This window comes from Sus scrofa, chromosome 4 (assembly GCF_000003025.6).
Source record: "Sus scrofa isolate TJ Tabasco breed Duroc chromosome 4, Sscrofa11.1, whole genome shotgun sequence".
NCBI classification, from domain to species: Eukaryota; Metazoa; Chordata; class Mammalia; order Artiodactyla; family Suidae; genus Sus; species Sus scrofa.
In genome coordinates, this window is record NC_010446.5 from 533874 (window position 1) to 555462 (window position 21589).

The 21589-nt window shown below is 58.2% G+C and overlaps 1 protein-coding gene across 13 annotated transcripts in view; it reads right to left on the reverse strand.

The window, feature by feature from the left end:
- Positions 1 to 21589, reverse strand: part of MROH1 (maestro heat like repeat family member 1) — a 70637-nt gene that overhangs the window by 26651 nt on the left and 22397 nt on the right. For all 13 annotated transcript variants that reach the window (XM_021090405.1, XM_021090402.1, XM_021090397.1 and 10 more), the window contains exons 8-14: positions 19208 to 19359; positions 18522 to 18662; positions 18204 to 18296; positions 15832 to 15910; positions 15561 to 15674; positions 6185 to 6258; positions 4413 to 4535 (exon numbers count right to left, since the gene is read on the reverse strand). In XM_021090405.1, coding sequence (XP_020946064.1) covers positions 4413 to 4535; positions 6185 to 6258; positions 15561 to 15674; positions 15832 to 15910; positions 18204 to 18296; positions 18522 to 18662; positions 19208 to 19359 — 776 coding nt within the window. The remainder of the gene's footprint in view (positions 1 to 4412; positions 4536 to 6184; positions 6259 to 15560; positions 15675 to 15831; positions 15911 to 18203; positions 18297 to 18521; positions 18663 to 19207; positions 19360 to 21589) is intronic.

Consider the following 21589-nt stretch of genomic DNA (forward strand, 5'->3'; position numbering starts at 1 on the left):
ACAGCAATTTGTCTATGAAAGAAGTTAAGTTCAGGGTTAACTTTCCGACAAAGACACCTCCAGGCCCATGTGGTTCCACTGAGGAATTTTACTCAAAATTTAGGGAAATAATGATACCAATGCCTCACAAGTTCTTCCAGAAATTAGAGGGGAGGGGACCTTTAATGAGGCATTGCCAGGGAGAGGCATTAAGTGCAGACCAATAACCCTCCTGAAGAGATGCGAAATCTCTCAACTAAATATCAGCAGATCACATCCCGCACTATAGCAAAAGGATCACAAATCATGACCGAGTGTGGTTTACCTTGGCACGGCAAGGTCCACTCGATATTCAAAAAGCAATCAATTATGTCAATTCCAAACTCAAAAGAACTGAAAGCGGACTCTTTGCTGGTGACAGACTTGAAAGCAGACTCTGCTGGTGACAGACTGAGTGAGCTCCCCTCCTACTGGGACCACAGCAAGGACATGTGCCCTTGCCACCTGCACTCGGCAGTGTACTGACGGCCCCGAGCAAGGCAGCGGGGCCAGAAAAAGGAACAAGGGCCATTCAGACCGGAAAGGAAGACTGAACTGCTAGAAAACACGAGGTTCCAGATTTATGAAACAGAATCAGACTCGCAGACATAGAGCTGTGGCCGTCTGTGGTTGCCGAGGGGAGGGGATACGGGAGAGGAGGGACTGGGAGTCTGGCATCCGCGGATGAACCTTTCGCATATCGGTGGATAACCAAGGTCGTCCTACAGAGCACGAGGACTGTACCCACTGTCCTGTGCTAAACCACAGGGGAAAAGAACACACACGTGTAACCGAAGCCCCGTGTTGTACAGCAGAAATTAACACCACGTTATAAATAACTATACCACAATAAAATAAAAAATAAAAAGGGAACCATGATGAATCTATAAAAAGCCCATAGGCTACCAGGTCGATATGTAAAAATTCAATTGGAGGAGTTCCCACTGTGGCACAGCAGGTTAAGGACCCAGTGTTGTCTCTGTGGTGGGGCGGGTTCAATCCCCAGCCCAGCACAGTTGGTTAAGGGTCCAGCATTGCCACAGCTGTTACAACTCGGATTTGATCCTGGTCCGGGAACTTCCACATGCCACGAGGGCAGCCGGAAAAAATCAACCGTATGTCTATACACCATTAACGGACAAGTGGAGATTGGCTTGTTCATTACAATAGCACTGAAAACATAAAATAGCTGCCAATCTAACAAAATGTGTACAGAATCTATTTGCTTTAGACGACACAAGATCCATGGACGAATTCAAAGACGACCTAAATAAAGGCAGAGAGGTACCATCTTCACGAATGGGCAGACCCCACTTCAGCTCATCCAAGGGTCAGTTCTCGCCTCTTCTACAGATTCCACACAACCCCAATCAGAATTCTAACAGGTTTACTTCTGTAGAAATCACCAAGATGATGCGAAAACTTATATGGATAAGCAGAGGAAATGCAATAGCCAAACACAATTTGAAAAGAAGACCAAAGTTAGAGGACTCGGGCTCTCTGGCTCCGAAACTGACGTAAAGCCTCAGGCAAGACAGTGTGGTCCCAGCAGGGACAGAGAGACCAGTGGAGCAAGACACGTCGATGAAGCCACTTGACTACTGAGAAAGATGCCAAGGCGAAAGCCATCCACGTAGAAACGGGCGTCTTTCCAGTATAAGGTGCTGGGAGCACTGGACAGCCACACGCAAGATAATGAACCTTCATCCAGAGCTCACATTTAAACAAAAACTAACTCAGAATGGATCACAGACCTATAGGTAAAATCTAAAACGCAAAACCTCTAGAAGAAAACATAGGAGAAAATCTATTTTTTCTGGGTTAAGGATCATGCTGCTGGTTCGGCCCTAGAAAAGACCAAAAAAAAAAAAAAAAAAAAAAAAAAAAAAAAACCCCAAAAACTATTTTTTTCCTTTGCGTTTTAGGGCTGCACCCACGGCACATGGAGGTTCCCAGGCTAGGGGTCGAATCAGAGCTGCAGCTGCCAGCCTACACCACAACCACAGCAATGCCAGATCCGAGCTGCCTCTGCGACCTACACCACCGCTCATGGCAACGCCGGATCCTTAACCCACTGAGTAAAGCCAGGGATTGAACCCATGTCCTCGTGGATACTAGTCGGATTCGTTTCTGCTGAGCCACGATGGGAATGCTGACCATAGGAGAAAATCTTTGTGACTTTGTGTTAAGAGAAGATTTACTAGTTAGGACACCAAAAGCAAGAAAATAAATAAAAACCCGATAAAGCAGACTGCTAAAATATTAAAACTTCTGCTTTTTGAAAGACACTGTTAAGAAAATAAAAAGATAAGTATGATGCAACAGATTTGTCAGAAAATATTTACAAACCATAAATCTGATAAAGGATCTGTATCCCAAATATATAAAGAACGCTCTACACTTAATAGCTAAGAAAAGAGGAAGTTCGGGAGTTCCTGTCGTGGCTCAGTGGTTAATGAACCCAACTAGTAACCATGAGTTTGAGGGTTCGATCCCTGGCCTCGCTCAGTGGGTTAAGGATCCAGTGCTGCCGTGAGCTGTGGTGTGGGTCACAGACGCGGTTTGGATCCCATGTTGCTGTGGCTGAGGTGTAGGCTGGCAGCTGTAGCTCTGATTGGACCCCTAGCCTGGGAACCCCCATATGCCGTGGGTGTGGCCCTAAAAAGACAAAAAAGACAGACAGAAAGAAAGAAAGAAAGAAAAGAGGAAGGTCTTTCCCCTGTGGTACAGCTGGTTAAGGATCCAGCATCGGGTGCACAGAAAACAGAAAGAAAAAAAAAACACACACACAAAAAAAGCAAGCCACCCAGTTTCAAAATAGGCAAAAGACGTGTCAGACATTTAAAGAAGGTACGCGGATGGCAGAGAACCACAAGAAGGCCTCACCGATCACCAGTGAGACGCAGATTAGAGCCACAGCCCCGCGGAGTCTGCATCAAAAGGGATAAAAGGCACAGTTCTCAGTGTGGGAATCCCTGATTTTTCAGAGAATGGCTTGAAAAAGAAACAAACGGCACAGACCAGAGCCCCCAGCGCCGAGGGATGCCGCAACTCTGCTCCACCTCCGGGGCGTGAAAACGGCACGGCCTCTTCAGAAAAGAGTTTAGAAGGTTCTCACCAAACCGAACACAGACCTTCCACATGTCCCAGCATCTCACTCCTGGGTGCTGCCCCAGGTGTCCAAACGCAGGTCTGGCACCTGCCCGACTGGAAACAATCTAAGCGTCCCTCCGCTGGAGAGCAGGTGACAAACTGGCGTGTCCAGGCCACGGAATCCACCTCAGCAGTAAGACGACGCGGTACGGATACGCGTGACAACACCGATGACCTCACACACCATGAGGCGGGGACACGAGTCAGGCTCAAGGGGCAGAAAGGAGATGAGGGTTGCCAGTGCCCTGGGGCAAGGAGGGGCTGGCTACAAGGAGGCCGAGGGACCTGTGGCAGCCGGAGCCTTCTGTGTCCTGACACGGCAGTGGCCGCACAACCTGTAAATGACACATCTCTCCCAGGGATAGGTGCGGGCAGGGTCCTGTCGCCACCGCACACTCCCTGCCAAGGCCATCTCATCTCAGAGTGACAAAAGGTGTTCTGTGTTTTAAAAATGCACCCTGGACACTTAGAAACTGAACAACGAAGCCTCACGGGTCCACCCAGCTCCCGCATCGAGCAGGGCACCAAGGAGGATGCCCACATGCAGCCAGGGCTGTTCTCAGGAGTCTTTAAATCGGCTAGATTTCCTCCTGTTCAGAATTAGAGAATTCATAGAGTCTTGATCAAAAGGACAGGTCGTAGCACGGGAGGCCATGAGTTTTCAAACGTCAATCCTCCAGCCCCCAGGGGCGGGGCGGGCGGTCTCACGGCGCCTGTGTCACCCCCGCTTCCCTCCCAGCCGCCGTGAGGACGCAGAGCTCCGAGCCGGGCACCCCTGGCCGGGGGCCACGCGCCCCGGGTCAACTCCAGCATTTCGGCCTCAGTGCAGACGTCCCACTCAGGGGCACGGGGAGCCCTGGACGGGGCCGCCTGGGTCCCGAGCTGGCCCCGGACGACAGGCCCGCTCTGTGGGCCTGAAGACACCAGCACCAGGGCGGGAGGCGCCCGAGAGCTGGGCTCAGCCACAGGCCGAACCCCATCTTTTCCTCAAGAAACTGAGATTTGCGGAAAAGCCTCACGCAGAGCCAAGTGCACAGCCTGCCTCTCCCTGCGTCCAGGGAGCAGAGGCAGCGACTCTGGCTGCAGGGCCCGACTCAGAAGCCTGGGAAAGCAGGCGGCACCCAGACCCGGCCGGCGTTCAGCCACCCACCGGCCTCCCTGGGGCCAGGCAGCTTCCGACGACCTGGTCCCTGACAGCAGGGGGCACCATGGCCCGCAGCAGGTGGGGAGGCTCCCCTTACCTCCGACTCAGGCGGCAGCGCGCACTGCTGCACCACGTATTCCATCATCGCCTCGCCTCCAGGCTGCTCCAGGTAGCCGTGGTGGGCCATGGCGCTGATCACCTGCACCACGGCCCGCTTCACCTGCCCGGAACCAAGAGAGAGGTGGCAGGGGACTCAGACGGAGGGCTGCATGTGACCGTGGCAGGCCAGCTGGGAGACAGGACTCTGACCCTTTCTGTCTGCACACGTGCCTGAACCTGCACTCACACCCCCGCCCGCACCCGTCTCGGCACCCATACCTGTCTCAGCAACGCACCTGTCTCAGCACCCGCACCTGTCAGCACCTGCACCTATCTCAGCACCCACACCCGTCTCAGCACCCATACCGGTCTCAGCAACTGCACCTGTCTCAGCACCCGCACCTGTCTCAGCACCCACACCCCTCTCAGCACGGATCCCCCGCACCTCCCTCCCAGGCAGCAGACGCTGGTTCTCTGGCTCCAGAAGCACCGGCCCCCTGCCCAGTGCTCGCTACCGCCTCGGGCGGCGGGCTGGGCTCCTCAGGGCGGCTGCCTCCACGGGCCATCACACCGGCTCCGTTCACCCTTCAGGGCAAAGTCTCTGAATCTGCACTTGTCTCCCAAACACCCCGGGAGCTGGGAGCCGGCTGACCAGCCCCACTCGATAACTCCGTCTGGTGACGCGAGAGCACCGCCAGGCCATCAGGCCGAAAGAGCACCACTGTCCCCTCCAGGGCCTCCCACTCTCACTCTGTCCGCAGACACGGCCGGTGCCCCTCCTTGGGGGCCCTTCCCTGTGCAGGTAATGCCTCCCCTCCCCCGGGCCTCAGGTCGTCCCCAACTACACAGGTGTCCTGAGTGACAGTGGGACTGCCGGGTGTGGGGGTGGCTCGCCGGAGCTTGGGCTAAGAGCACGTGGCCACCACATGCCACGTGGCATCACATGGCGTGGCCCTTTCAGGAGGGTCCCAGGGGCCCAGGGCCCTGAAACAGATGCAGGCTTGGTGGCTTGGGGCCTATTTCACTAGCTCCTGAGACTCTCACGGAAGGTGCCAAAGGACAGGATATGCCCAGGACGTGCCAAGGCTGGGGGGCCCCCGGGGGTGAGCACGGGGCCCCGCACTTTTGAGCAGGCAGGCCCGGCCGAACCCTGCTCCGGGCACAGGTCAGCATCAGTCGTGTCGTCAGTTCTGGGCGGCGTCACTAAGCCCCTGCATGTCCTGCCTGAGTCCCGTGTTCCTGTCCCCCAGGGCTTCAGCCACATCTATCTGCCAAACTGTGATGTGGGGGTGGCTCTGGGCCAGGTGGTGCCGGCTCAGCCTCCCAAGGGAGGCCAACCAGGCCCAACGAGGACCCTGGGCACACGGCTGGGGCCTCGCTGGCTGGCAGCCCTCGTGCATGCAGTCACCGCACGCCTCTCTGGGGACAGGACAAGGAGGGCCCCAGGTTCAGACTCTCCCGGGCCCTGTCCGCGGCACCTCTGCCCTGGCTGGTGTCTGTCTGTCTGTGTCTGATAACCCGTGTGGCGACTGCGACAGCTCCTGTGCGTGCCGGGGCCTCTCGTAGAGTGCGACTGGGCCCTGGGGGGGGGGTCCCAGAGGCCACCTCCCAACTTCATGCCAGGAGGAGCTGGGGCCTCAGCCGCACTCGCCCGCTCAGGTCTGGGCCTGGCTGAGGGGCGGCCGCCTGGTCCGTGGTGGCTTCAGATGCCCGCCCAGCCACACTGCCGCAGCTGCTCTCGGCGCAGAGAGGGCCGGCCCTCTGAGTTACCTTGCTGTTGGTGTCCAGAAGGGGGAGCTTCATGGAGGAGAGGATGAAGGGTTTCTTAACTTCCATCTGCGCGGCTGCAAGAAATGAACAGATGGCTCAGGCGCCCCCAGGATGGAGGCTGCCGGCCCACCCACCACCCAAGGCCCAAAGCCATGAGGTCCCACGTGGCCCCCAGGAGGGAGGAGAGAGTGCACAAGCAAAAGCCCACCCGTTTCTCTCCAGGAGAAAATGACTTTTTGGCAAGAATTTTATATCCAGCGAAACTGATCAGCAAGTATAAAAAGCAGAAAGAAACCATTACCGATAAGCAAGAAGTCAAGGACTGTGTTCGCCTGAGCCCTTCCCGTGGGATCATGGGAGAAAGACCTCAGACAAGCAGGAGGCGCTGAGATGCCACCTGCCACCCGCCACCACTGGGACCGCGGAGGCCTGAACGCTGCTCCTGAGACGGTGGCAGGCGGGAGGGCACGTGCAAAACACTTCCTGTTCTTAGCGTTTCCCTGGAGGGGTCGCCTCAGCAGTGGGGGGCTTGGCACGTTAACGGGGAGAAGCACGCGGGCTGTTCCCGCGCCATGTGGCCCTTGAGGAGCAGGTTCACAGAGAGCAGACGTAGAGACCGAAGAGAAAAGACCAACACAGCCCCGAGTCGAAGTGCCGTGTCCATGTGAACCCATAGGGACGTTATCCACCTGCTGTCACACCCCCGGAGCCCAGAACAGCGGCCACCTAGCAGTTAGGGCCACTGCAAGCACCCGGCTGGTGTCATGAGAGACAGCTTCTCGCTAAAGCAAACACAGCTTTTGGACAAATAGCTGATTCCAGGCCTGGGGCAAGAAACACAACAAACTGGCCAAAAGCTCTGAGGCCACATCAAAGGATCCAGACCGGGAAGAGGCTCCCACAACCCAAAGATGACGCGGTCCCAGCTTCAACAGTGGTACTAACTGCAATGAATTGACATCTATCAGATGTGTTTCCATTCATAAGCCCTCATATTTTAAGAGAAATGGTCGCCAGAGTTCCCGCCATGGCGCAGTGGTTAACGAATCCGACTAGGAACCATGAGGTCGCAGGTTCGATCCCTGGCCTTGCTCAGTGGGTTAAGGATCCAGCGTTGCCGTGAGCTGTGGTGTAGGTCGCAGATGCGGCTCGGATCCCGCGTTGCTGTGGCTGTGGTGCAGGCCTGCAGCTATGATGGCTCCGATTCGACCCCTAGCCTGGGAACCTCCACATGCGCAGGTGTGGCCCAAGAAAATGGCAAAAAGGCCAAAAAAAAAAAAAGAGAGAGAGAGAGAGAAACGGTCGCCAATGGATGATGATGGGGACTAATCTATTATCTTGAAAATGAGAAAAAAACCGAAGAGGCGAGGCTGACCCTGCTTTTCTTATGAAGCCGCACCCCTGCGTGACCGAATGGGAGGGGGTGAAGACGTCCTGACCGAGGCGTCCGGTGGCTCGACGACGAAGGAACGGAACCTGCTCCCGGCCCCACCGCCTGGCCCCGGAGCGAGGCTGGGCCACCCTGATGCCGGACCCAAGTTCCCGCCGTCTGCAAGAAATGCAGACAGAAAACATGAACCTGCACCTCGAGAACACCCCCGTAAAGGAAACTCTCCAGGTGAAACGGCCCCGGCTCTTTCCGCAGATAAACCATAACGGAGAACATACGGGGGGGGGGGGACCCTGCGACTTGAGAGAGGCTTCGAGGCGGGGAGTGCTGTTTGATGCAGACAGAAGCTGCGCTTTGCAAGATGAGAAGAGGTGCACATCAGACCAACTGTAAACGAACCGCTTAAAGCGCCAACGGCCAAGCCTCCAAAAGAGGGAGAAGTTCGTGTGTAATACGCATGCATACAACTTTTCCACTGAATGTTAGTGCTTCAGGCATAGAGCAAAGTGATTCCTTTCATACATGTAAAAAAGAATACACATACGTTTAAAGGTTCTCTTCCACTAGTTTATTACAAGACACTGAGTATCGTTCTCTGGGCTGTATGGTAGGTCCTTGTTCTTTATTTATTTTACACACACCAGGGTGTATCTGTGGGTTTGTTTTTTTGCTTTTAGGGCCGCACCCATGACATGTGGAGGTTTGCAGGCTAAGGGTCTAACCGGAGCTGCAGCTGCCGGCCCACACCACAGCCACAGCCACACCAGATCCGAGCCGCCTCTGCGACCTACACCACAGCTCATGGCAACGCCAGATCCTCAATCTGCGGAGCGAGGCCAGGGATCGAACCCACAACCTCATGGTTCCTAGTCGGATTGTTTCCACTGCACCACGACGGGAACTCCACTAGAGTGAATCTGTTAATCTCAAATTCTTTCCCCTTTGGTGACCCCAAGTTTGTTTTCTGTCTGTGAGTCCGTTTCTATTTGGTAAATGAGTTCTTTCGTATCATTTGTATTGGATTCCACGTAAAAGTCGTGTTATATGATGTTCGTCCGACTTACTTCACTCAGGATAATCTCTGGTTGCTACCATATTGTGGCAAATGGCATTATACATTCTTTCTACGGCTGTGTAATATTCCATTGTATACATGGACCACATCTTCTTTATCCATCCCTCTTTCAACGGATATTTAGGGTATTTCCCTGTCTTGGCTGTTGTAAATGCTGCTGCTGTGAATATTGGGATGCATGTATCATTTTGAATTAAACGTTTTCTCCAGATACATGCCCAGGAGTGGGGCTGCTGGATCATACGGTAACTCTATTTTTAGTGGGGGGGTTTTTTGGCTGTGCCCTAGGCATGTGGAAGTTCCCCGGCCCAGGACTGAATCCAAGCCACTGCAGTGACCTAAACCACGGCATCGACAGTACCAGATCCTTAACCCACTGAGCCAGTGGGGAACTCCTAATTTTAGTTTTTTAAGGAACAATAGTTTTTTTACATATAATTTTTTTCCTTTTTTTTTAGGGCCGCACATGCAGCATATGGAAGTTCCCAGGCTAGGGGTCTAATCAGAGCTACAGCTGCCAGCCTCCACCACAGCAATGAAGGATCCGAGCCACGTCTGCGACCTACACTGCAGCTCACGGCAACGCCGGATCCTTAACCCACGAGCAAGGCCAGGGATCAAGCCCGCGTCCTCATGGATACGAGTCGGGTTTGTAACCCACTGAGCCACAAACTCCTCTGTATAATTCTGTAATGGCTCTGCCTAAACTACAGCACTTCAGGGACGTAAGTTTAGACAAGAAAACTAGCAGGTCATGAGTTCTAGAAGATCAGGCGATCTCGCGGTCACCTCCTGCAGTTGCATCGCTTTCTGCGGGACCGCCTGCGCCACTGGAAGCACCTGGACCTGCTGCTGGCCTGCCGCGGCCAGAGCCAGGGTATCCGAGGGAGGCGGACAGAAGGCTTGGCGCCCTGCTCACCTTCCTGAGGGGCTGCAGCCACTCTGAGGCGCTTGTCATCAGGCCCCCATGCAGGATGAGTCCAGTTTTATGGAAGAGCAGTGCCCTGAATCACCCACATTCTGCCTGTGGTTAGCACACAGGCCCCACTGAGCGGGCGCCTGTTTGGAGTGGGAGGGTGCTTGGGATCGACTTCCAAAGAGAGGGTGGTACACGGGGCACCAGTCGTAACAGGCAAAGGTCCCAAAACCCAAGTCCTTTAAAGTCTGGGAATTGTCCCAAGGACAGACGGCAAGAGGAGACGCAATTCTCTACGAAAATCCAGACCACAAGCCCCGCCCCGGCCAGCGAGGCGCAGGCTCCTCCGCTCAGGGAGCTCAGCCGGCCCGGTGGCCAGCAAGCCAGCAGGAGGCGCTCAGGCTCGCTGACCGCTGGGGTGTCAAACTCTGGGACACACGCCCTCCTGCAGAGGGGGGAGCTGGGACAGGGCAGACGGGAGCTGAGGCAGTCATGCAGCCCCTCACGCACTGGCACGGCTGGTGGCTGTGAAGCGGGTTACCGCGCAGCTGCTGTGTAACCCACAGCCCACACCTGGGCACATGCCCAGGAACGTGGAAGCGTGTCCACACAGCACAGCATCCGTGACGGCCAGAGTGGAGACCACCCAGGTGTCGCACCTGCTGGACGGGTAGCGACACATGGGGGAGGGGCTGTCCAGCAGAGTAGAGATGAAGGGGGGGCAGGGGTGCAGAGTGCCGCAGGACAGGCTTGCTTCGGGCACCATGAAAAATTCTAAAACTGCAAGAGTGAGTTGTCTGGCATGTAAATTACACCTCAAAGCATTCGTTTGAAGAAATAATAATAAAACGGTAGGGAGTTTGGTGGCACAGCAGGTTAAGGATCCAGTGTTGTCACTGTCACCGCTTGGGTTGCTGCCGTGGCACAGGTTTGATCCCTGACCCGGGAACGTCCACATGCTGTAGGTGTGGCCAAAAATGGGATTACGGCTACTATGGGCAGTTCCACCTTCTGATACGAGCGTTTCTGGGAAGAAAACGGCAGGCTCAGGCAGCTGCCGAGAGACAGAACTGAGCCTTCCCACTTTTGCTATAAATGCCAGACCAAAGAATTCCCACATCACGCTTGGTACTGTGCAGCGGCTGGGCGCAATGGGGACAGGGCACCGGCCCTGCCCCCGCTGTCCCGGCAGGGCCCTGCAGCGTGCACGGTGGCCCTGGGCCTGCCCAGGTGTCCAGGGGAAAGGGAAGAGCATTGCGGGCGCAGAGGCTGGGGGCCGGGGCCGCGGAGAGGCGGGGAGGCCAGGAGGCTGCCCACAGCTGTCTGCTGCCCACAGCTGTCCGCTGCCCACAGCTGTCCGCTGCCCAGCAGCTGGAGGAGGACTGGCAGCCTTCGTGAGCAGCGCAGGGAGGGGGACTTCAGTCCTGAGCAAGGAAGGGCCTTGGAAGGAACAACGTGTTGTCTGTGTTAACTCTTCACTTTGAACTTGGAGAGATGAGCCTACCTGCACCTGCTGGGTCCCCAGAGCCTGGGGGTCTGGGAGACAGGGCCCTGGCCTCAGAAGGACAGGCGGGCCCCACAGTGCTGGGGGCGGTGGCCAGGCTGCAGCTCCCAGAGGGGCCCTGGCAGTGAAGGTGGTGGTGTTGTCCCGGGCACTGTGGAGACACAGGCCCCCAGACTACACAACGTTCAGGGTCACAAATGTTGGACCAATGGCTACACTTCAGTGCGAAAGTCGCTCCCTGCACGCGTCCCTCCAACCCAGGGCCTTCCGCTTGCAGAGGCAGCCGCGCCTGAGCTTGCCCCCCACCCGTCTGCTCCTTAAAGCCTCACTCACGCCTCCTCTCCCGCTTGCCAACAAGGCTCCCTATAGTGCAGACGGTGTCAGGCCTGGGAGAGGCCGTGGCCCCCGACGGGAGGCGCCTCCTTCCCGAGAAGCCAGGACCCTGCGGCTGGCCGGCCGGCCTGACGACCGCTGAGCCGACGCTCCCACGAGCACGCTCGAGCCTGAGCCCCGTCAGGGGTGCACCAAACAGCCCTGCGGCCAGGGCATCACCCCCGCACACGGGAGACGCGCCTTCACCTGCCAGTGTGCGCGGGAAGCAGCAAAGGCCCGGACGTCGTTAAGGCTGGCCTCTCAGTGCCTCCCTTCGTCACGTTCCGTGGTGACACAGGAGGGACACATATGTCATTCTGCAGCGTCTGAAGAAGCCGTCTGTCTTAGAAAAAAAGCACCTTGACAGGCCACAGCCACCGAGACGCGGCGGATACCAAGACGTAGCAGGTATCTTCTCAACAATGAACAAAGCGAGGTTGTCATTTCACGGAAAACAGTGGACAGTGTTGTCAGTTTTAAAGTCTGACTTTCAAGGGAAAACGAGAAGGTTGGGCATTGATTTTGCCCCTGGGCACTTGGCACAGTCCCTGTTCTTAGACATGAACACGTACAGCTGCAGACGGTGCCGCCCGCGGGGAGCCGCACACCCCGAGACCCCGACGAGCCCGGGGGGGGGCGAAGGCAGCGGGGTCAGTGGTGCCTCGGACGCGCTGGGGCCCCGGGTTCGACCCTGGCCTCACGCTGCTGCAGCTGCGGGGCAGGTCACAAGGGCGCGAGGATCTGGTCCCTGGCCCAGGAACTTCCTCTGCCACAGGGAGGCCAAGAAATGAAAAATAAAACGTCTTTTTAAAAAATCAGGATAACTGTCACTTTTTGGGTGAATGGAAGGAGCCGTGACTGAGACGGGATGTGGGGAAGGGGTTCCCGACAGGGCTGTGCCTCAGCTCGCGGCAACATCAGATCCTTAACTCACTGAGTGAGGCCAGGTATCGAACCCACACCCTCACAGGCACTATGCCAGGTTCTTCACCCACTGGGCCACATGGGAACTCCTGAAGCAACGTATCGAAAGGTCACTCCACATTCTGGGGAAGAAGTATCACCCCAAAACAGCCGGGACAGTCATTAAAATTTCTGGATTTACAAAAATAAAATTCCTTCGGGCATCCAGGCCAACAAGACCAAGTCTCCGTGAGGAAAATCGGAGCCTCGTCAGACTTTGCAGTCACAGTAACGAGGCTCGCAGAGAACGGAGCAGCGCATCAAGGCTCCCGAGGAGGAGAGAGCACGAGAGGCCAAAAGGCGGCGCGCGGCTGGTCGGGCTGGGAGGGTGTGGCGCTCCCCGGGCACAAGAGGCTGCCGGGACCACAGTGCCCAGGACCGCACCTCTCCTGCCGGGGGCCAACCGCAGCCCCAAGTTTCATCGGCTTACACGTCCGTCCCAAATCTGAAGACATCCAAAAGCAGCCGGCCTGCTCCAGCCCGGCCTGGGTTTGCACCCTGGGCCTGCCGCCTTGTGCTGCTGCAGGGAGGGCGTTCCAGCACCTGAGCCAGCTCTTCTGGCCCCGGGTAACAGTGCCCTCTGGAAGGTGCCCAGAAGGTTCCCGGAGCTCAGATGCGGCAGGAGCTCCATGAAGAGCAGGGCTGCAGTGGGACAGCAGCCCTGCCGAGGACCCAGCCACGGAGGCGGCTGCGGCCTCCAGCCAGTTGTGTGCCCCAAAGTCACACAACGCTCCGTGTCAATTATCTCTCAGGAACGTTGAAAAAAGAAGAAAATCTGGTAGCCGTCGAGAAAATTTTTTCTTTCTTGCCTCTTTAGTGCTGCACCAGTTGGCAGATACCCAGGAACCTCCCAGGCAAGGGGCAGAACTGGAGCTGCAGCCACCGGCCTACACCACAGCCACAGCATGGGGTCCAAGCTACTTCTGCAACCTACGCTAGATCCTTAACCCACTGAGTGAGGCCAAGGATCGAACCTGAATCCTCATGGATCCTAGTCGGGTTTGTTACTGATAAGCCACAATGGGAACCCCGAGAAAAAAGAATTTTTAAGGACTTCTGATAGATAGATCAATAAGCTATTGACAAATTTCTCGTTGTAAATCAAAATAAATATATTTCATAGTTTTATAAAATGGTGAGACACCACAAAACACCACAAAAGTGGCCAAAATGAAAGACTGACAGGAGTTCCTGTTGTGGCCCAGTGGGTTAAGAACCCAACTAGTATCCATGAGGATTCGGGTTTAATTCCTGGCCTCGCTCAGTGGGTTTAGGATCCGGCCTTGCTGCGGCTGTGGTGTAGGCCGGCAGCTGCAGCTCCGATGAGACCCCTGGCCTGGGAACCTCCATACGCTGCGGGGCGGCCCTGAAAGAAACAAGAGACTGACGAGCGCCGAGAAAGACGTGAAGCAGGAGGACTCTCACTGCTGTGGGAGGTGCCAGGCGCGGGCTGGAAACTGGGGTAGAAACAGCTACTCTGGAAAACAGGAGGCTTTAGCCCTGCAGTTGGACACATGCATTCCTTGGGACCTGAAACTGCTCCTCGACGGAAGGACAGGAAAATATTTGCACCGAAACAGCCAGGAAGCAGCCCCTACCCGATCGTTCACTGGGAGGCCCTCAGAGGGCCCTCCTGAGCCATCGAGTCACAAACAGAACGCCGCGGGGACAACCAGTAATTCACCCGCCCCGCGCAGCCTGGCCACCCTGCCCTGGGCGCGGCCGGGCTCCCCGCGGGAGGCCCGGGGCGGTTTCTGGTGTGGCCTAGTCCTCACAGCTGGTGGGCCCCGTGACCTCACGGCGTCGGCTCGGCGTGCACACCCTCTGCATGAGACAAGCTTCGGAATAAAAATCATGAGGCACGACAGACAGGCCTGGGCTGACACTAAGTTCTCGAGATGTACTCAGACGTGAAGCGTGTTTTGAACCACATTGTTTGGTTAGGGAAAAAACCTGTCTGCTGCATAGATGCGCTGACGTCTATGTAAACGGCCAGAAAAGCAGCTAAAGGAACAAATGAAACACAGGTGCGCAGCAAGCGACTCAAGGGGCATGACGCTCAAGGGGCATCACGGCGAAGGCAGCGCTAACCAAGGAAGGTACGCAGGTCGGGCGCATAGAGGGCAGAGCCTCTGAGGACAGAGACCCCAAGTCGGGGAGCCAGGCAGGCGCCCAGGGCCCGGCCACCGCCCGGACGCGCCCCACAGACCCTGGCTTCACCTCCTCGCCCTCGGGTCTGGGAGCACTGTGGGCTCAAGGAAGAGGCTGGGGGGCTGCCAGTGGCCTTCTCTGTCCCAGCCCCACGGCCTCCAGTCCGCGTGCCTTCTGCTGGGAGCCGGCAGGCTGCCCGCCACACCTTCCTAGGCTCCTGGCCACCTGGGCCAAGGTCCGGGCGGCCGTTCTCCCCGTCCCTGTCCCTCCCAGGGGCTGCCTCGTCCCCCCACCTCCAAATCTGTGCGCTGCCCATGCCCACGGACGCTGTTCGGTGGGCGCACTAGTCCCGGGAAGGGCCAGAAAGGGCTCTGAGGCTGCTGGGGCCACACGGGATCTCCGTCGCCGGTTCCTCTTCCTCGGCTTTGACAGCCCGCTGCCGTGTAAAATCACTGCCACCACGGCCCACGGTCACTGCCAGCGGCCGAGACTCCCCGCGAAAAACAGACCCACATGTGAAAACTGCTCAAGCTCGTAGCTGATTAAATTCACCTAAAAAGCCAGAAGCCCGAATTCTTCCACTGAATTGTGAGGAAACCATCAGACGCACAGAAGCTGAGGGGCGTCCTGCAGAACCGGCCCCACCTCTTCCCAAAGGTCCGCGGCGAAGAGACAGCGGACCGCAGCGCACTGGAGCCACACCGGGCGGCGGCCACAGACGGCAGGTGGCGTGACAGCTCGGCGAGACCCCGAGCCACCGGACGGCGGGCCCAGGACCAGGGCGCAGCGTCCCTCTGCCTGTGGCCAGCCATCAAAGGCAAGGTCAGCGACAGACACCTGCTGGCAGGCAGATGAGCACTGTCCCCGCAACTTTTCAAAACGTCTGGCATCCTGCGACACCGAAGGCTGGGGAAACTCTTGGAAGCATTCAAAGCAAGAAGCCCCTTTCGCCCAAAGGGTGGGAATCCCCGGGCGTCTCAGGCTCTGCCCCGCGAGGGCACTCACCGGCCGCGTTGATGAGATGCCTCAGCACCTGCAGGGTGCCCACACGGGTCCTCTCGCTGCTGGAGTCCAGCTTGGGCAGTAGGAAGGCCAGCAGGCGGTCAGGCGAGCAGCAGGCTGCAGGGCGAGGACACAAGACCCTCTTCGTAACGAGCGGCCCTTGGCCCCAGCCAGGCCTCAGCCGTGAGGTCCCGAGTCGGCAGGGAGGGCACCCTCCGCAAGGGCCCAGAGCCGAGCCGAGCCCGCCAGTGCCCGCGCCGCGAGGTGCACTCACCCAGCACCGTGAAGCAGCGCAGCACCTCCTTCTGGTTGCTCATCACCAGGGGGCTGGACGACTCCACAGGCACGCAGACCTGCTCAGGGATGCGGGACACAGGTCACTGACACCGGCGCTCTGTCTGCTGGCTGAGGGGCCGCTGGCCCTGTGACTGGAGGCCACTCCGCTCCGGGCACTTGAGCTCAGCCTTGCAGTTGGGGCGGGGGAGACGGCCAGACACCCAGCATGGACGGCCCCTGGGGGTGGGGCTCAAGGGACGCTGTCCTGGGCCCTTCTACCCAAGGCCTGAGCCGCTCCCCGACCTCACAGTGACCTCGGGATCATAAACTGCCCCTGTTTTAAGGTACTAGATTTTGGAGTAATCAGTCAAACAGCAGCAGATAACTAGGGCAAGTGGGTAGTCACCTGGAAAAAAGATAAAACTGGATTCTCAGTCTCTCCCTAAAATAAGTTCCAGATGAATTAAACAATAAAAGTACAGGGGAAAAATGGGAGAAAGGAAAAGTCCATTGCATGGGAGTTCCTGCTGTGGCTCAGCGGAAACAAATCCAACTAGCAGCCATGTGGATGTGGCTTCAATCCCTGGCCTCGCTCAGTGGGTCAGGGATCCGGCATTGCCGTGGGCTGTGGTGTAGGTCACAGACAAGGCTTGGACCTGGAGTTGCTGTGGCTGTGGTGTAGGCCGGCAGCTTTAGCTCCGATTGGACCCCTACCCTGGGAACCTCCAGATGCCGTGGGTGCGGCCCCAAAAAAAAGCAAAGAAAAAAAAAGTTAATTGCAGAATTTGAAAGCCTTTTCTAAACATAACAAAAGCAAACTATAAAAGATGATAAATTATGATGTAAAAATTAAATAATTTTGCATGGCAAAAAACATACCATTAACAGAGCCACACAACAGTGGGAGGGCCAGGGATGGAACTCTCACCATAGCAGTGACAATGCTGGGTCCTTAACTGCTAGGCCACCTGGGAACTCCTCTTTCCAATCCTGGTTGCAAAGAATTTAGATGACAAACAGGGGCGAACTTCATCAAAAGCCTTTTCGGCCCTGACGGCGGAGCTCACAGAGCCTTTCCCCCCATCTGTTTCCATGGTGACGTGAGCTGACAGGTGTCAGCCCGGAACAGCCCCAGTTCCTGGGCTGAGCACAGAGCGCTTGGCCTTGGGTCCGAGAGCCTCACTGAGTAAAGGACCCTCAGCTCAACCTAACAGACATGAACAAAGGGTTTCCTGGGTGGTCCTGCCTTGGATTTGGAATCAAGATTAGCCTCACAGACTCTAACAGGTGGCTCTGGACTTTTTTTCTCTTTTTTTTTTTCCTGTCTTTTTAGGGCCGCACCCACGGCATCTGGAGGTTCCCAGGCTAGGGGTGGAATTGGAGCTGTAGCTGCCAGCCTACACCACAGTCACAGCAACGCAGGATCCGAGCCTCGTCTGTGATCTACACCACAGCTCACGGCAACGCTGGATCCTTAACCCACTGAGCGAGGCCAGGGATCGAACCCGCGTCCTCATGGATGCCAGTCAGGTTTGTTACCACTGCGTTACAGCGGGAATTCCGGGATTTTTTTCTCATTTCCAAGCCCACTGCACAGGGCAGAAGTTAGCTCTTCCTCGAAAGTCCTGTAGAACTCAACTTTAAAGCCATGTGGTCCTGGGTCTGTTTCAAGGAAGGAAGGTCTTGGAACGCGATTTCCGTTTCTTTATTGCTTTCAGTTTTCTATGTCTCTTCTGCTGACTTTGATGTTTAAAAATCTTTCAAGGAATCTATTCATTTCATATGGCTTTTCAAGTTCATTACCATTGCTCACAACACTTAGATCAGTGTTTAACGTCTCCACCGCAGACCGCCCGCCCCTCGTGGCGGGCAGTCTGTGCGTGCGGGGGAGAGGGCTCGGGCCAGCGGGCCTGGGGCAGGGCTGATATCCAGCAGGTGCAGGCCGGGGAAGGCGGGCAGGGTGTGGGCAGTGCCTGGCTCCCTGCTTCTCTGCCACAAAGAGCCGGCTGCCCAGGTTCTCTCACTCAGAGAGTCCTCCGGACTCCACTCCCGTCCCCACCACCTCCAAGCAGCGCATCTGACCTGGGAGGCGGGGCCTGCATGCCGAGGAGCCTCCTCGAGGCCGTTTCTCTGCAGAGCCTCCAGGACCCTCCCCTGCTCTGCTTGTGTGGGGCCCTCAGGCACCCACAGGCGGAGGAGACACCCCAGCCACTGCCCCTGTCCTGCTGGCTGTCTGCTCTTGCCACCGGCACGCAAGTGTCCTGTGTCCCTCTTGGGGCCAGTGCTGAGCAGTTGCATGGCCAGGGCTGCCCCCAAATGCGCTTCGGCCCCAGCCCCTCCCCCTGCGCACCCGCCCAGACCAGGACCCACCTGAGCGTGCAGCGCGGCCAGGACGGAGTCGAGCTGGACCTCCAGCGTGCGGCTGCCCACGCTCACCGCCGCCTCGAGGATCTGGGCCAGGCTCTGCTCGTGGCAGGGTGGAGAGGAGACACTATCAGTCCCACCCGCAGCTGAGGGGAGCCTCCTAACACGGAGCCCCCCTTGGGGTCAGAGGGGATTGGAGGGGAGGGATCGGGAAAGGGGGCGCCGGTGAGGCCAGGTGGCCCTGGGTCCCCAGGCTGCCGGCCGTGCAGGGCGGTCCACACACTCCGCTGAGCCTGCCGCCCCGGGCTGCCCCCACCCGCGCACCTTGGACGTGTGGACGGTCTCGGCATGTTTCTTGTAGAGGGCGAGGACCCCAGGCAGGAGCTTGGGCAGCTGTTCCTCCAGCTTCTCGCTGGGCAGCAGGTGGCTCATGGGCCCCAGGGCCTCCACCACAGCGAGCCGGAGCTGGGAGGAGACAGCGGCAGGCGCCCGCGTCCAGACCAGCGCAGCAACGCCCGCAGGAACGGCAGAAATGGGTAAAAAGCCCCTTCGCCAAGAGCCCAGGCTGGGGGGGCAGACCCCGAGACAGCGCGCCTCACAGCGGGGCCCCCAGGCTGGACACCGGGGACCCGCTTACTGTGCGCGGGGGTCCCTAAAGGGGCCCAGGGAGCGGGTCCCGCGGGGAGAGGTCGGAGGCCAAGGTCAGGGCCAGGACGCAGCCGGTGCTGGGGCCGCAGGAGGGAAAGGGCGTCTGTGCGTCTGGGCCTCAGAAACAAGCCCTGCTCTGTGGGGACCTGCGGCGGAGACCCCCTCCCTCGGCTCCTGAGCACAGTGCCGGCGGGGGGGGGGGGGGCACGTCGACAGATCCATCCTCCCCCCACGCACAGAGACAGGCCGACAGCAGAGACCCAGGTGACGGGAGCGGGACCCGGCGGCAGGCCAGGCCCGGGGCGGGGAGAGGGCAGCCGGGAAGGCGAGGCCACAGCTTCCTAAGGGACGCGGAGCCGCACCTTGGCTTCCCGGCTCTGCAGCCATTGGTGAAAGAGGATATCGTAGGCGCTGAGGGTGTCGGTGGCGAAGGCATCTTTCCTGACTGTGGGGTCTGGGGCTTGGTCCAGGTTGGCCAGGTACTCCAGGGTGCTCTCGCTGAAGCGCTGCAGAGCTGCAAGGGCCCCGCGGCACAGAGCAGCTGCAGCCAACAGCTGCACACACTCGCAACACTGCCGCCCCCGGAAACCCCCACACCCGCCCACAAGACGCCCTCCGAGCACCCGGACCAAGCTCGGGATGACAGGACTGGGGGGGTGAAAGGTCCCCAAAACTCCTGCACTTGGCAGAACCTCACAACGTGACCTTTTTTGGAAACCGGGTCTTTGCAGATGCAATCAGTTAAGATGAGGTCACAGTGGGCTGGGCCCCACAGCCAGCAGGAAGACAGACGGACGCAGGGGGACAAGACGCGGGGGGGACAGAGGCAGACACTGCAGTGATGCTGCCTCAGGCCACGACGCCAGGGGAGGCCTGGGAGGATTCAGCACCTGGTCTCCGAATCCCGGCCTCCGGAGCCGTGCTGAGCCCACTGCGGTGGCCCAGACCGACCCCCAGCCGTGCTTGTGGTTACGGCAGTCCTGGCACTGGTACACCTGGCTCCCCAAATGTCCTCTGGCCAGCATGCCCGGCCCACCTGGCCCCTGTGTCCACCTCTGCTCTGAGGCTCAAACGTCACACACTTTCAAGGGCCGCCGTGCCAGGCAGGCATGGGGCCCCCAGCACACGCAGGAAGGAGACGAGGGGAAGGCGCCAGGCTGAGGGGGGCAGACCCGAGACAGCAGGCCTCACAGCCGAGCCCCCCAGGCCGGGACTGGGGCAGGGAGTGAGACCGCCTCAGAGCTGGGGATCTGACACCTTAGTAGACAGGCCCGCTCGCAAGGCTAGTTTCTCAGCCCAGGCTTCGAAGTCAACAGAAGGAACAAACCCTAACCCTCTGTCTACATCCACGGTCATAACTGCTCAGGAGAGAACGTGAAGAAATTCTAAAGGAAAATGACCTCCTGGAACCCATGGCAGGGGGTTTCTGGGTCCCTGGCCGCCCTGCCACTGAGAACCGGCCTTGGAGGGCCTGCCTAGGTGGGCTCTGGTCCCCTCCTGCCACACGGCAGCTACAACCGGGGCCGCAGGGGCCCTGAGCCCTCAGCTCCTCAGCCCCGTCCTGTCCCCGCACCCAGCTGTCCTACGCTTTCGCCTTGGCCAGGCTGACCAGGGCTCCCCGGCCTGTGGCACGGGACGGTCTTCCAGGGTAATGGGCCACTACGCGCCTGAAGCAGGACCCAGCCCGAATCTGTCCCCAGGTTCCACTGGCCGCACCCCTCCCCCACCCCAATCCCCACCCCCAGAAGCAAACAGGGGTGTAGCTCTTTCTCTAGGCAAACACCCTGCCTGCCGGGGAACTCCCCTCGGTTCCTCCCCTCGTCCCCGGGCGGGGCCAGCCCCCCCCGCCCCCCCCCGCCCCCCACGGCTGTTTCCGGAGCTCACAGGGTCTCCTTGCTGCTGTGGCACAAGTCGCAGGCGACCTCCACGCCCCTTGCCACACACACATCCTGGGCTCTCCTGGCCACACAGGGCTGCGCCCTTCCTGATCCTACTTCCTTTTTTCTTTTCTCTTTTTTTCTTTTTAGGGCCACACCTGTGGCCTACAGGGGTTCCCAGCCTAGGGGTCAAATCGGAGCCACAGCCGCAGCAACACAGGATCCTTAACCCACTGAGTGAGGCCAGGGATCGAACCCGGATCCCCATGGATATGAGTTGGGTTCATTTCTGCTGAGCCACCATGAAAACTCCCTGATCCCTGCTTCTTCTTCTTTTTTTTTTTTTTTTTTTTTTGGTCTTTTTGCCATTTCTTTGGGCCGCTTCCGCGGCATATGGAGGTTCCCAGGCTAGGGGTCAAACCGGAGCTGTAGCCATCGCCCTACTCCAGAGCCAGAGCCACAGCAACATGGGATCCGAGCCGCGTCTGCAACCTACACCACAGCTCACGGCAACGCCAGATCGTTAACCCACTGAGCAAGGGCAGGGACCGAACCCACAACCTCATGGTTCCCAGTTAGATTCGTTAACCACTGCGCCATGACGGGAACTCCTGATCCCTGCTTCTTAAAAAGTCTCTATTCCACCCTCCTGCTCAGACAGCAGCTGGGCCTCCCTCAGAGCTTTCGGGGGCTCCAGCTGAGCGGGGGAAGGCAAGGCCGTCCTCCCTCCTTGGCCTGCTTCTGGGCCACTTCCCGGGGAGGGGGGCTTCCTGGGGTGGTGCTCAGAGAGCCTCTCCACCCGTCACAGCTCCTCTGCCAGGGTAGCTTCTCTGCCAGGGTGAGTCCCAGCTGCCCCACCCTACTGTC